This window comes from Pelodiscus sinensis, chromosome 22 (genome assembly GCF_049634645.1).
Source record: "Pelodiscus sinensis isolate JC-2024 chromosome 22, ASM4963464v1, whole genome shotgun sequence".
Taxonomy (NCBI): Eukaryota; Metazoa; Chordata; order Testudines; family Trionychidae; genus Pelodiscus; species Pelodiscus sinensis.
The window spans coordinates 9,683,591-9,699,834 of NC_134732.1; the positions used below are offsets into that span (position 1 = coordinate 9,683,591).

The 16,244-nt window shown below is 41.6% G+C and overlaps 1 protein-coding gene across 6 annotated transcripts in view; it reads right to left on the reverse strand.

Moving 5' to 3' along the window:
* Window positions 1–16,244, reverse strand: part of CDK5RAP2 (CDK5 regulatory subunit associated protein 2) — a 170,825-nt gene that overhangs the window by 64,698 nt on the left and 89,883 nt on the right. For 5 of the 6 annotated variants that reach the window (XM_006129080.4, XM_075905145.1, XM_075905146.1 and 2 more), the window contains 4 exons: window positions 12,556–12,648; window positions 11,458–11,505; window positions 9,432–9,622; window positions 6,051–6,510 (listed from right to left, as the gene is read on the reverse strand). In XM_006129080.4, coding sequence (XP_006129142.1) covers window positions 6,051–6,510; window positions 9,432–9,622; window positions 11,458–11,505; window positions 12,556–12,648 — 792 coding nt within the window. The remainder of the gene's footprint in view (window positions 1–6,050; window positions 6,511–9,431; window positions 9,623–11,457; window positions 11,506–12,555; window positions 12,649–16,244) is intronic. The other variant, XM_075905144.1, reaches the window with a different exon arrangement.

Genomic DNA, 16,244 nt, shown 5'->3' on the forward strand with positions numbered 1-16,244 from the left:
AAAACGTTATTGAAAAAAAATTGACTATAGCCCTCTTTTGTTAAAACAGCAATTAACTTCATAAAAATAACACTGTATTTTTAAAAAATACAATCATTTAAATGAAGTATAAAAATGCAGTTGAGTTAAGGACTCAAGCAACACCAGGTACATCTGCTAGTATTATATAATTTTGGAAACAAGACAGCTATCTCTGTGTAAACACTCTGAGCATTCACAAGAAAGTGAGATATTCTTCTGGTCCAGGCCCTTATAATTTTCTAAAGGTAAGTGCTGCTTATGAATCCAAAGCTCAGTGTTATGAGTCTTCTAGGGCAGATTCACTGTCTACTGGTGAATACTTTTAATCTAAGGGTATATCAGTTAAGTCTACATTGTATTTGTCTTGGGGGAATATATACTCATCTATCTTCTCTAACCACTAATTTTTTGAATCTCTGTGCCTCTTCCCACTTTTTGTCTTTCCAGAGAACACTCTCAGCTTTCTATTACATCCAGAAAGTATGTTTATTTCCTCCTCTCTTCATCTACTGGAAATCCTGTAATGGACTCCGAAGTAGAAGGGAAGAAGTGAGGGAAATGGAGCACCCACATCTCAAAGAATTATCGCTACTGCACATGGTGAATAACTTCTCTTCCTTCAAGTGGTGTGTCTGCGGGTGCTCCACTCAGATGAATAAAAACCAGTACCCACGTTTGTGGGGGTGGGACTTTGGAGTCATCTACTAGCAGAGGCAAGGATGGTAGGTACTAGTCCTTGCAGTAACGCATACTGTTGCGCAAAAGTATGTGCAGAAGACCAGTAGCCACCCCACAGACGTGAGCTAGAGGGACATTGTGTAGAAAGGTGGTAGATGCAACCATCACTTGGGTGGAGTGTGCTGTGACCACTTGTGGTGGTTCTTTGTTTCTGAGTCTATAGCAAGTATTCAAGTTGCTATCCACCTGGATATGCACGTTGCGGAGATGGCTGTTCCCTTGGTGGAACTGGACATGGATATAAAAAGTCTGTTAGATTTTCTAAAGGGTTTTGTTCTATCTATATAGAATGTGATAGCCCTTCTTGTATCGAAGGTATGTAGTGCCACCTGCCTCGGGGAGGCATGCGGCTTAGGGTAGTAGGTGGGGAGATAAATGGGCTCATTCACGTGACAGTCAGAGATAACCTTTGGTAAAAACTTTGGATGGGGTCTGAAAATGATCTTTTCTCTAGTGAAGAGTGTATATGGTGGGTCCTCCATTCGGGCAGCAATTTCGCTTACTCGTCGTGCCGATGTGATCACAACCAAGAAGGAAACTTTCATGACCATGTGTTGCATTGGGGCCATCACTATGGGTTCAAAGGGAGATCTTGTTACAGAGTCTAACGCAAGGTTCAAGTCCTAGGATGGGACGAGTGGACAAATATGGGATCATGCCTTTGAAAGACCAGCTGAGAACTACTTAAGTGATGGGATAGGCAAACCCCGAGGTTCACCGGGTTGTGGCAAACAGCAGTGGCTGACAGAGGGACTCTTATGGAGCTAATGGAGTGTCCCGCATCACTGAGGTCCATCAAGCATTCCAAGATGGTAGGTATTGGGGAGGTATGTGCTTATAGATTGTGTTGGCTGCACCATTTCTGAAACTTCTTGCATTTATTTTGATAGGTGTGCCTTGTGGAAGGGCAGCGACTGCTGAGGAGGATCTGTTTCATTCTCTAGGAGCAAGTAAGTTCATCGTTCTGGAACCATGGAGAAGCCAAGCTGTAAGCTTCAGGTTCTGAAGGTTCAGATGTTTGTCTGTTATGTTGAGTTAATGATTGAGGAGTGACAGGGAGTTGAATGGGTTTGGCAACTGACAGGTAATAAAGGTACAGAAATCAATGTTGTCTCGGCCAATATGGTGTTATCAGAATGATCTTCACTCGGTCCCCTCAGATCTTGTAGATTACTCTGGGGATTAGGGGAATCGGCAGGAATGCATATGAAAGAGGAGCTGTCTATGGTAAAGTAAACACATCCCCTGCAGAGTGTTTGCCCTGACCCACATGGGAGAAGAAGCAATGGCATTTGAGGCTGGTTTTCCTGGTGAAGAAGTCTATAACTGGGAACACCAATTGCCGAAAAATGGGTAAAATGATTGGCAGGCAGAGTTCCCATTCGTGGTGTCGGGAGAAATATCTGCTCAGCTTGTCTGCTCTTGTGTTCTGTTGGCCTGGTATGTACATTGCAGTAGATGTAATATTGTTCTCGATGCACCAATTCCAGAACTTTACTGCCTTGGCACATAGTGAGCTTGATCGGGCACCTCCTGTCTGTTGATGTAGTACATATAGGGAGTGCTGTCTGCGAGGACACGAATAGTATGGCCCTGGATCAGTGGCAAAAAATGGAGACAAGTGTTGTGGACTGCTCAGATATCTAAGATATTGATGTGCAGTCTTGTCTCTTGTCGTGACCATCTGCTGTACACTATGTGGTGTCTACAGTGGGCTCCCCAAGCTAGAAGAGAGGGGTCTGTAGTGATTACCCGTGAGAGATCTGGGCAATGGAGGGGACTCCAGACAGAAGGTTTTGTGGGCAGGTCCACCATTGCAGTGAAGCGAGCACTAGTAGTGTGGCTGTAACGCTTGAAGTGCTGTTTGGACAATGGACTGGCCCCCTTTTATGATGGACTGGAACTGTGGCCTTTTTTGTTCTGGGAGTTTATGAAAAAATCTTGACATGTGGCGTAACTGGAGTAGTTGTAATTAGCCAGGAAGGCTGTGTAGTTGGTAATTTGGAACTAGAGCATAGCCAAGGAATAGACCTTCCTCCCAAAGATGTCTAGTCTTTTGTGCTCCTTGTCCTGAGGAGTTGACTTATAGTGTGGTTGTCTAGACCAGTGGCAGACAGAATTAACTAAAGTATTTGACGGCAGATGAGAAAACAGAAAATCTATGTCCTTTGCAGGGACAAAGTATTTTCTGTCAGCTCTGCAGTTGGTGGGTGAAATAGAGGCTAGTGTTTGCCATATTGCCTCCAAGGGTCCCATGATGGCCTCATTTATCAGTAATGCAATCTTGGAAGACATGGAAGGTTGTGAAATTCTAAATAGTTTGTCCTGGTTTTCCTGCACCTCTCACAAGGGTATGGCTTGTGACTGCACTACCCTTTCGAATAACTCCCGAAATTGTTTCAGGTCGTCAGCTGGTGTAGAAGAGGAGGAGGAAAAACCACCTCTTCTGAGGAGGATGAAGGTTGCTGGAGAGGGGGATGGCTGTCTAAGTCCAACTGAGATATGTCATCATCCTCTTTTACCGTTTTGAGTCATGGCTGATGGGGGGAGGGGAAGGAGGGGGAGAGCAGGAGATGAGCTGGAGATGATTGAACTGTTTGTGGGGAGATTTTGCTATGGTGAACATTGTGAGGTACTGCTGAGTGGCGAGTTTGGTGCCAATGAAGTAGTCGAGAGAGATATTGGTCCCCTGGTTCCCAGGGTGGCCACTGGGGTTGATATTGTTGGGGCGGATATGGCCCTCGGTAGTTGAACCAAAGAATCTGAGGAGAGTGATATGAAGTGCCACAAGCTCACTGAAGCCGTTGGTAGAAATGCTCTGAGGAAAACCGACTGCCCTGTCCTATGCCAGGTCCAGTACCAGGAGATAATGTCACAGAAGAGAACAAAATGTTTTGGAAGAACATCAGTGTGAGTTAGGTTCCACAATCCTAGGAGAATGGGGAGGCATATTATCCAGTTGGCACCAGTGAGGAGCGGATGGTAGTGTCCAGCGCTGAAGCTGCGGTTCACTCTATTTAGACTTTGGCACTTGCGGTGCAGAGGGATGCTTAAGTATTGCTGGGTGCCAAAGTCTGGTAGTTGCGGTGCTCTGGTATCCTCCAGCACTGGCAGAGGTGGCATATTTGTGGGCAATAGCCTTGATGGCACAGGCATGGTGCCCTTTCTTTTGGGTTCTGGCTCAGCACCCTTGGTTGGTGTTGTCTTTTGTTTATGCACCATGCTGGATGCTGACAGCACTGGTGAGCTCCCAGCATGCAAAACGGATGGAACAGCAGGAAGGGAACACGCCAGAAGATCCTGGGACTTATGTGAATTCCTTATGGGCAACGAAGTTAGCTCTTTTTCTCGGTATTACAAGTTCCGGGGGGGGGAGGGGGGGGGCATTGTTTTGGCTTCTGGCTATTGAAGAGATTTCTGCCCGAGCAAATTTTTGAGCCTCATCTTGCAGTCTTTCCTGGCCCCGGCAGTCATACTTCAGCAATGTGGGCACTTCTGCACCACATGGCCTTCACCTATGCACTTTATATATGAGGCATGCCCATCTAAGGTGGGCACTGAGTCTCTGCAGGAGTCACATTTTTTAAATCCAGGGGAACCTTGCATAATTGTGACTGGAAGTAAGAACTTGGAGTAAGAAGCAAATGAAGGAAGAAAAAATGGGAAGTAACTTTTTTTTTTTAACAATAACTAACGCTACTACCTCTAAAACGGACTAAACTGCAACAACTAACTATGTATTTCTATCTTTTTCTCAGTGAAGTAGAACACTTCTGGAAGCTCTGTCTTCTGCCAAGGATGGTATAAAAGGAACTGAAGCACATTCGCGCCATGCATGCAGCTAACGGACGAAAACAGATGACTGCTGCACATGTGTGGCATGGGAAAGTACTGCTAGGCTAAAAATCTCTGATCGCCAGGGCAAGGATGCACCAACACCTGACTGAAGCATCCACAGGGACATCACTTGAAGGAGAACCCTGAACCTTCTTTCAGTTCCATATTTCAGCTTGATCCAGAAAAAAAATACCAAGTTGTTGGTAATGCTGGCCCATAGAAGCCTTTTGATCAATACAATACAAACACACAGATTATTCCCTAGTCAGAAGAGGCTACAAACACTCTGTTAGTAGTGCACAATACCAAGAGATGTCCTTCTCTACTGCACTGGGGCTAAATCTTCAAAGTGGCCTCAACATACCTCTAAGGTTGCCACTGCAACTATACATGTACATATACGTGGTCCAGTATCCTTGGGACCTGAGAGTTTGGTGGACTGGAGATGGTTAATTCTGGTCCCTTTGCTGCCAGCCTCTGGGCTCTTTCTGGGGGCCACCAGCCTCCTGGTCAGGCTCCTCTTACAGCCGCCAACCCTGCTATTGGCCCTGGCTATTAGGCTCCACTGTGCCCCGGCCACAGGACCAGCTCTGCTTCCAAACCCTCGGCTGGACTCTGGGCCACTGACCACAGGACCACCTCCACTTCCAGCCCCCCAGCTGGACTCCGGGCTGCTGGCCCCAGGACCGACTCTGTTCCTGGCCCTCCAGATGGGCTCCCAGCCACTGGACTCCTAGTCAGCCCCCACTCCTAGCTGCTGGAGCTCTCTGGTCCAGTAACATCCGTGGTTCTGGATCAGAGAGGTTCAACCTCTACATTTTTGTAGACTCGATTTTTCACCTCAATGTATGCACAATTTTGTTCCCATAACATAAGCAATATGTATTGCAGATCAGGCAGCTAGGTGCCCTTTCCCATGACTTATACATGCAAACAGTCTACACTCAAATATTAGAGCACCAATAATTTCAGAAGCCAGTTCTGAAAATTTGAACGTACTGATCTAGGAATAAAGAGGCAATGTAAAAAGTTCAATTAAACCAGAGGACTGAGACAAAGGACTGCTTGTGGCCTAATTCTCTTAGACATAAAACAATACCAAGGCAGAATAGTATACTTTCACAAAGTTTATACTCTCATGAACTATACCAAGTAAAAAGGCAGTAAAAAAATCAAGACTTTATTCCATAATTTAGTCTCCTCTAAAATTGATACAACTTACTGGTATCAAGTGCTAGGCATTTGAGGCTTAATTAATCAATGTTTCTAAATCACACTAAAGCATAGGATGAAAGGCACTGTACAGTACATACAATTATCTTAAATATATTTGGCACAAATCCCTTTTTTTAAAATTGCATGAAAAACAAGATTAACTTTAGAAATGAAATAACTCTTTTAATATCTTTACATCTGATCTGAACTGTTAGAAAAGGAATCTTAAATAAACTTACTTTATTTGTTCTGCTTGTAACTGAAAGTCTCTCATGTTGCTCACCCTTCTTAGACACATTTTCTTGCTGAGCTTCTGCATTTAATCTTGAATATTTTGTTTTTTCTTCTGAGGTTCCCCGTTTGCCTTCATGTTTGAGTCTTATGACATTGCCCTCTATAGTCATTGTTTGTGTAGCTACATCTTTCAATTCCACTTTTAACAATTCAATATCCTTATTAACCTGTGGAGCGGCATCTGGATAAAACCTCTCTTTTCCATCAAAAGTTGATTGGAATTCAACTTGCTGCTTTAAGAATTTATTGACCTGCTTGAAATGTCTCAGTTCAGCTCTTAATTGAATAATCATTTGCCTCAGATCTTTTTCATCCTTATTCTCTATATCTTCGCTTGAACATTCTTGTTCAGTTGTGCCCAGATGATCTAACAGCGCAATTATAATTTTCATTTGTTCTTGTCTGCTTTATCCAAGGAGGGGGAAAAAACAACATTTTTTTTTTGCTTTTTTGTTTAAGAAAACAAGAACACCTGCTATGGAACACTTTGGAGAGCCATGACACGCTGTAGATGCCTTTGAGATTCCATTTTATTTTCCAAAAAATGTAGCGTACAGCTTCTCAAATTTTTTCATAGAGAGATTCTCTTGTGGAAATTTTCCCCTCCCATTTGTGATCATATAGAGTGCATCCCCACCTCCCATTTGTGATTATCTAACAAACCCTCACATTCTGCAGCTGATTCCATGTGTCTAATCAAGAACTGTTTGTGCCGCTAAACATATAAATAGACATTTAAAAACAACTGCCTGCATACAGCTGGCATTTGAAATGGAGGACGCTAACTATGCTCTTCATGTCGTTTTTCGAGCATCTAATATCATTAATGAGAATTAAGTTACTCAACAGCGCAGGCTCATCAGTAGTCAATATGGTAATTTATAGTAGGACAGAAAAGATTGCACACAAGAGTGCTACAGATGATTGTGATAGAATTGCTCATTCCCCGACTTTTAAGTAAGATTAAGATATAAAACAATATTACATATTCATCTTTTAAGACAGAAATATTGCCTCATCTGCCACTCAATATTTTCTTGATTATTAAAATCATTTACATTTATTGGCTGGTTTTAATAGTAATGTAGAACATAGAACCAGTTGAGTAGACTCAACTGTAGAACTGATTTCAAATGCAGAAAACAGAATCTGGGCTTGTGTATCTGCCTATAGGCAGTTTAATGCCTTGCTGCATGATGGATCAGAGATCCTGGAAGTGGGCCCACTGAGAACACTGCATGAGGAACTCTCCACAAACTCTTGCTGGTCTGCAGAAGGAATGATGTTGATGACCTCTGAAAAAAGTCACACACAACTGATTATAAGGTCATTACAATCTGGGGAGGAAAATGTGTGTGTGTCCGGGGGTGGGGGAGTGGAAGAAGGGAAGCGTCACCAAAGAGCAGGAGACAATGCAAAGGAAGAGGATATAATTCAGTATCCTACAACCAAAGGAACGGAGTCAAGTCTAGACAATAGACTTCTACTGGCAAAGCTATTTTGGTCAGGGGTACAAAGAGGCGTGATCTCTGACTGACATCGTTGTGCAGGCAGAAGTCCATAGCTTTTTCAACAACATACTGTTGGCATAGTTATGCCTATTGCTTTTATAGATATAGCTTGTTTCACTCATGGTGGCTGGCATTACTATAACAATACAAAGCACAACTTTGCTAGTATAGTCCAACAGCAACAGGAGTGCTTTGTCCTGTAAAGTATTCTTAATGTAGACATGGTCTTAGCTCCAACTCAGCCACTCACTGTGAATGAGTCATTTTTACCTCTTTGTGCCACAGTTTCTCCATCTGTAAAGTGGGAATAATAATCCAAGGATGCCGTGAACCTTCTAAAATCACTTGTATTGGTGAAGTGCTTTGAAATTCTTAAATGAATTGAACATTATTATTGCCATCATACTTTTGCTTATATTTTCGGGGGTGCCTGCTGAGGAACAGGTAATTATTTCCAGCAGTCTTTTGTCTGTAGATTTTCTTGTGTGACCAACTACAGTAAAATGATAGCATGGAGGGTTCTATACACAACACCATGACACTGGAATGACTTCAAAGCTGGAACGCACTTGAGAGAGTCTGTTTGAAGTGAACTGCACAAGGGCGACTGAGTGACTCATTAAGATCACCACAGCTCTGACACTGACATCAACCAGAGAATCATTGGAGCACCATCTGCTCTTATTTAACATAAAATTACATATACTTGAGGAAAAAACTATTTTAAAGGCCTTTTTCTAAAACTCTGGCTCTGGGGATTTCTTTTCAAATGAGATTTAAAGTGTTGTTGAAAAAGCTAATGTGCCGCTGTGAAACAGAGCTGTAAACTTCCTTTTCAGTGATCTTAGTAAAAACAAGAGTTCTCACAAGCAAGCACGACAAGCTCACCAATCAGTCAGCTACAGGGAAAGGCACTTGTGGTTAAAGGCATTATTTTATTTCCTCCACACTCTACGGGCAGAGCTTCCTACCTAAGGTCACAAGGGTTAAAGAAATTGCTACTGAAGGAGACAATGTTGACTTGTGGCATATTTAAAAGAAGGGGAATGATAATAAGAACCACAGGGTTGTATCTGCTGTTCTACCATTCTTGAATAATCTTGGGCAAGTCACTTCTATCTGTCCCTCAATACATCCAGTCTCTAAAAGGCTGTGCCTTTAAATACCAAACTCAGAGGGAATTAAGAAGTTTAATTATAGATCTTGATCCCACAATCTGAACTCAGCAGGCAGACCTATAGACTCACACAAAACTCCAGTGGCTTTAGTGGAATTGCGTGTGGGAATAAGCACCTGCCCAAACAAATTCAATTCCAGGACAGGTGCTATACAGATACTGGTAGCACAGATCATAATTAACATTGTGAAATAGTTTTAACTATTATTCCTGTCCCCAGATTCACACATACTTAATTTTCTTACACTAATGCAGGGTTTAGGGTCTTTTTTTCCCATTTAAATCACTGTAGAGTGCTTTGAAATACTTGGATTAAAAAAGCACAAAGAATTATTTTTTAGCCCATTAACGCCACCAATCCCACATCCTCAACAAGATCAGTTCCCATAGTAAGACTTGAAGCAATACCTTCAGAGAAACTTTTCTTGTAATGGATTTTTCATGAGGATGTCTTCCTACTGATACTATGTTTCATAATTACTTAATTGTATGATAGACTGAAATGGCTCTGAAGGAGCCTTGCCAATCTCTCAGGTAAATTAGACAGTGCCATTATCTAAATTCACTTTAGCAAAATTACTTTATTCTCTCCTCAAATAGAAATACTGTCAAAAGTAGTGTCTATCCCTCAGGCTTACCTAGATTCAAGTACAGATGTTCCATTTTCATTTAAAAGAGATGTGAGCAAGCTGATCTCTTCTGCTTCATGTTCACTCATCTCTATTCTGCCAAAGTGTTTGCCAGCAATATCATGTTCAAGCTGAGGCTTATTTGGATTCCTATAATGTCTGCCTTTGCAAAAACCATCTGAATAGTCTGAAGGAGCTATCTGTTAGGGGAGAAAATTGCAAATGTTTTCTTATTAGGCAGGCATGCCATTCTATTATGTTCAGGACTGCAATCTATTCATAATCATGATTTGTAATTTTTTAGAGTCTTAATCTACATTATAAAACAGTCAAAGACATTCAATTTACCATTTATCAATAGAGGAACTAATGAACATCAATTTGATATGGTTAATTAATAGAGATCAATTGTTTAGTAGTACAGTGGAGTCTGGATTAACCGACACCCGGTAATCCGACACTCCACTTTATCAGACCCTGCAGCTCTTTGTCCCCAGGAGCTGCAGGGTCGGATACAGCGTGGGCTGGGAGAATGGCCCCGCTTGCTGCCCCGTCGCTCTCTAGGAGCAGCTGCTGCCGCTCCTGCCGGGAACAAAGTGGCTCCGGCAGCAGTGGCAGCAGCTTCTCCTAGAGAGACATCCCCGGCAGGAGTGGCATCAGCTGTTCCCTTGCTCTCTAGGAGAAGCTGCTGCCGCTCCTGCCTGGAAGTATCCTGGCAGGAGCGGCAGCAGCTGTTCCGTTGCTCTGTACAGTAGAGTCCGTATCATCCGACATATCTGGTAATCCAACCATGTGTCAGTCCCGTTTAGGTCGGATGATAGGGACTCTACTGTAAGTCATTTTTCCTAATGGTGTTCATCTATGTATGCTTACCTGGCTAATGAAACTGCTTGTATGTGGTCCACAGGTTGTAATTCATTCCATGATTAGTTCACATTTGAATCACATGTCTTTAATTATCAAATTTTGCCCTCAAATGCTTGTGAGCAGGCCCACTTGGTATGACTGTCCAAAGGCAAAATGTGGTCTGAAGTGTTTACCGTTCAAGTGTGTGTAAAATTGGGTTAGCTGCCCCTAAAATTCTCTATACAAACTACCAGACGCCACAGAACTACCAAAAGCAACAGAAAGCATTAGGGGGTTTAACAATCAGCATTCCAAACTAGGGATGTTAAATGGTTAACCAGTAAGCTTTGCCCATTACAGTTATGGTTAACTTACAATTAATTGGTGGGGTTTGGAGCAGCTCCCTGCCCACTGCGGGAAGAGAGCTGCTTCAGCCTGGCTGAAGCAGCCCTTGCCTGTGATGGGCTCTGCCCTGGTGCACTGCAGGCACTGGCCCTCCAACTTGGCTGGAGCAGCCCCAGACCATGGCAGGATTGAGCCACTCCAGCCCATCCCATTTAATCAGTTGCCAGTTTGATTTAATGTTTAACTGATTAACTAATTAAACGGGATTTTACATCCCTATTCCAAACACTACAAACTGCAATTATAAAAGACTTCCCTGATCAACTTCCTTCAATACCTCTCTACCTTGATGAAATCTAAGTGCTTTGTAAGATTGTGAAGTGGAAAATACAGAGGGCCAGGATGAATCCACAAAGGCAAGCTAATTGAAGAAAACTGAAAAAAAGGGAATGACTAAGGATCAGAGCTGGTTCGGTAATTACTCAGAAGATGCCACTTATGAAGGCCATTTCATAACTATAGTTTGGAACATTCTGATGCTCACTCAAGAAACTTTTTAGCATTTTAACTTGTTCCATAGCTTACAACGCATAGCACATGAACGCTTATAATTAAGATCTGCAAACACTATTTCAAGAAGCCAAGTTAGTCATCTCCACAGATCGCCCTCAGGACGCACACATGGAGCATGGGGCAGCTTTCATTTTCATCAGTGGGAGTCTATCCATTTATTTCAAAACACTTTAGCACCTGTTGAATTTAGCACCATTAACAATGAGTGATTTAAGTACATACTTATTACAAGTTTCTCCATACGACAGGTTATTTATATTGTATCATTTACCTGCATATCAAAATCAGGATGATGATCCAAAGGCAGCTGAGAACATGCCTAGATAAGCAGAAATTATAAATTTTAAGGCACATTACATGCTAACATTTAAAAATGATCATTTTGAATTGAACGAGAAACATAGTATTTATCTTAATTATGTGTTTTTCATAATTTACTAGATCTCTGTTGAATCCTAGAAGAAAAGGATAGCAGATCTATGAACCTGAGTAGGAATGCAAACTTTCTGTTGAGACATCCTGATATCAGATGTTTGAAACCTGTACAAAGATGCACAGTAATTTTTTGCTCAATCATCATAACAGGTGACTCATCAATTCCAGACACACTTTGGGCCTGATTACACTAAAAAAGAGATTCCCACTTTAACAGGCTTGGAATTGGGCCCTCTAAAGTATGTATACACTGCAACACTATTTCGAAATAACTACCACTATTCTGAAAAAACTTAGTCCGCATCTACACAACAGGCAGTTATTTCAAAATAGTGACAATATACTGTCAAGCTGGAGAACTTTTTACTCCGACTCCTGTAATCTTCATTGTATGTGGAATAGGGGAAGTCAGAGGAAGAGTGCTCTATTTCAAAATAAATGCTGTGCAGACACTCCCTATTTCAAAATAAGCTATTTCAAAATAAGATACGCAATTGACATAGCTCAATTTGCATAGTTTATTTCGAGTAAAGCCCTGCAGTGTAGACACACCTTAAGAAATGCTGAGTATCTTTCTGGATCAAAGGGAAGTAGGGACTAGGAGAGGAAATCCTGAAGGGAAATACCTAGGAACAGACAAACTTGAAGAGAATATTTAGGCTAATGTTTATGATCTATAATTAAGCTGAGAAAAAAATCAAAAAGAAAAAAGGTGTTTTCATTAGATAACTACTTTCACTAGTATCCTTTGTTCAAAACATGGAGGGGACTCTCCCTGCTTACAGGGAACTGTAAAGGCTAGACTTGTATACTCTAAACATCCAGCAAAAAGAAACCCAGTTGTAATGTAGCAAGTTAAATATCTGTAATTGTACATCCAGAACACGTAACTCTATGTTAAAAATACAATACAGTGATATTAACACAAACCTACCTCACTGGTCCTCTCAGACCACTGACGGCTCTCTGCATTCTTATTGTCAAAATCTCCAGCTTGTCTCATGTTTTCCTCTGTTCTTTCAACAAACTATACAAAGTATGGAATGAAGTGAAAATATTGCACAAAAATAATGTGGTATGAAACATGCATAAATAAGTCAGTGACATGTCTTAAAAGAAAAATAAAAAATGCCTGTAATACAAAGTAACAAACATTAGATTAGATGTATCCAGTAAGATCAAAAGGAAAACACAATAAACAGAAATAATTCATACATAGTACAGTGAAATCTGAATTTATTCCCTCTCTGCTGCACATCCTTCAGAACTGTACAAAAATAGTACCTTAGCCCCTTCCTGCAAACACTTTTCCCCTCCCCAATCCATATTTCTATTGTGCCTGTTGTATTTTTCCATTTAATGATTATTTTTATTTCCTAGTATTTTTCTGCATTCATGGGGGGAGGAGCTCTTGCTAAGCAGAGCAGACCGTCTGGCATAACAATAAAAAGATTTACTATTACACTGAAGACTAAACACTGCTTTGTCCCTCGCTGATGCATCATGGGAAGGAGGAAGGAAAATTAAGGTGCTACAAATGACTTTTTTTCCATTTCCTATCCTCCCCAGGGCTCAGAATGCAACTACTAGCATTTCACTGAGTAGAGAGACAGGAGGAAAGCCACGGTCTAGTGTTCCCCAGTCAGGCCTGCAGAGAGGAAGGAAGGGTGCAAATGGGGCAATTGCTACAGGGCCTGGGATACAAAAGAGCTTGGAGTTCCCAGCTGGCCACCCTGAGACCTTTAAACAGTTGCTGGAATGCAGCGTGGTACACTCCAAACAGCACTGAGGGCTAGGGGGTGGGTGATGGTCTGCAGTACAGGCAGTGCTGAGAGTTGGCTGCTCTAGCCCCACCCCTTCCACCTTAGGCCTCACCCCTGCCAGGGCTACCTCCAGCCTTGCCCACGAGCCCGGCAAGGCTTTTAGCCCCACTTTACCCAGTAGTACTCCGAACCTCAAAGAGGGCTGACCAGCCAACTTGAGAGGAAGGCCAGGAGCCCCTTACATTTTGCCTGCTAGAATTCAACAGCAGGAGTGACAAGAGTCATGCAGGCAGAATTCTGCTTCTTGAACACAGATAGCTTTCCTAGCCAGTTTGCCTTTGACACCAGAGTTTAATCCTTGATCTAGAGGCATCTAAAAAGGTTTCAATGACAAGAATACTCTCTTAAATATGATTAATCTGATTATATCAAGGAGCCATATTCTGTCAAGGCCCTGCCAATAAACCCTCATACAGCAAATGGAAAGTGGGAAAGGAGTTTACCTTTGAAAACTTGGCTTCCCTGAAACTAAGTAACAGTGAAGTCATTCCACTATTCTGTGACCAGTGTCTCAGGGTAGCATTCCACATGTTTTTGTTCATACATGACTAAATTCAGCAATGGTTTCACTGCACACGCCCTCATATAGTTTATTTATTTTCCTTGCTAGAATAGTTTTCGGGGCCACGAAAGAGAGAAAGAGAATATTGGGCAGATTGTAAGTCCTCAGGAATGCTGCTTTTGCAACAGACACACTAAATGTTCAGCGCATTTAAGCAGAATTAGCCCATACTGTGGTAATCTTACTATACAGCAACACCTCTCAATAATTTGATTAAGAGATTTTTGTAGAGGAACTTTGGAGCTGGAAGCTCATTAAGAAATGGAAATGAGACACAGGAGAATCTATTACCTGTAAGTAGCATTTTCTGAAGGTACTATTGTCTGTCTAATCCACAGACAATGTGTAGTATTGAGAGAATGGATTCATAGCTCCATTAGACAAGGATTTTAATCTCAGAGCAAGGCTGTAATGTACATGCCTTAAAGGCAGTAATATCACACTAGTGAGACTAACAGTCAGTTCCTTTTTGACCTAGACTAAAGAAAATTTACCCTACATAAAATAAACACAAAAAGGCAGATTCTTAATCTTAGTCAGGGGAGCACTAGTTCATTGAGCGCATGGGCACACAGCATTTTAGTGATGCATTGGGAGAAAAGAAGAGATAACTAAAAGTTGTGCACGTTGAATTTATAGTCTCAATGTATGTGCAAGGCAGTGCTAATGGTTATGCCGTGAAGAGATAAACCTATTTCCCCAATCCCAGTTACTGAAGACACAAGGCTCAAGGCATGTAGATCCAGTCTCAGATTAAGAGAACTCTTGCAGGTGTAGTGGAGTGCACATCTTTTTTCTCCAAGGGCATGTGTGCACTATGGAGAAGATGGACCCTCCACAGGTCAATCTTGTAGCATTCGATTTAGTGGGTCAAGTCTAGACCCCCAAACTTGAATGCTGAGGGCAGCCCCCACCAGAGTCCTATTCTCATTCTGCAAGAAGTAAGGGAAGCCACCTTCCGCACTGCAGACACTGTGGTGGCTCAGCTTAAGGCGGTAAGGCGAATCCAGCTACACATCTTGCATAGCTGGACGGTGTACCTTAAGACAACCTGCCTGGTCTAGTGTAGCTGAGACCTAAGAGACTAAGAGCAGTGAGGAGTGTATAAGTGAGTTTCTTATTGTAATTCATTTACCTTGTATATATGCACTAACAGGGAATGAGAAAAGCACTTTTGCCTTCCACTTCCTAGAAACGTAAACTACTACTTTTGTCTATGCATGAATCTTAAGTATTAATTTAAAAAATAAAATAATATTGGGAGCTGAATGGTGCAGTATATTAGTAGATTTCCCTCTGTCTCTAGTTTGGGTCTCAGGTATGAATTAATTGGGTATTTTCCCCAAAATCCCAATTTTTGGCAATCTCAGAACTGGAGTAGAAGGGCAATGATACATATCCAGACCATGATATACTGACAAATTGTGCTTTGGAAAAGCTTGCAATTTGTCTGATTGTAGCCACTGACTTCAATGATCCCTAATCTTATTCACAGATTATGTAAAATTAAAAAAATATTACCTAATTATAGCATACAAATACATAATCAGGATCTTATTTTCAAAATGAGGTGGTAGGGACAAGCTTATTTTTTAAGCTAGTTAGATCGATTTGTGCTCATATTTACCTGATCTATGCAGCTTTCAACAAAGAACAACTATCTTTTATTAATCTGCATCATTTTCTGATGTATCCCCATTCCTTACAATATGTGAATCTATAAGTTATGCTGCTCACAATTAAACTATTAATATTTACATGAAACAAACTGTAATATAGCATTATAGCAACTGGCTGCAATTTGAGTATCTTGCTGCCTCGAGTCTCAGAGATTGAAAAGAAACTTTCTGTGCTCCAAGGAATACAATCTAATGTTCAGCAAAATATTAAAAGAAAATAAGTGGCTTAACACCAGGAAGAAATCTATTGAGAATAAGATGCCTATTTAAAATATTTCCTGAGAGACTGAAAACTGAGAATGCTCTTTTCTAAATGAACCACTGATATGCTTGGATTGCAAAGATCCCCAGAGCCCTGAAGGCTGGAATCAGTGAAGCTGCTTCTCTCACAGAAAGCATATGTTTAGAGGACAATGCAAAAAGAGCTCTTCTATCTTTACACCACTACCACTTTGGAGCCAAGAAACAGACTACTCAGGGCTGTTAGTTTTTTGGGAGATGCTTGCTGAGGATCCAAGGTGCAGATTTATCTGGTTTGAATTCCAGTTTTGTTAAAGAA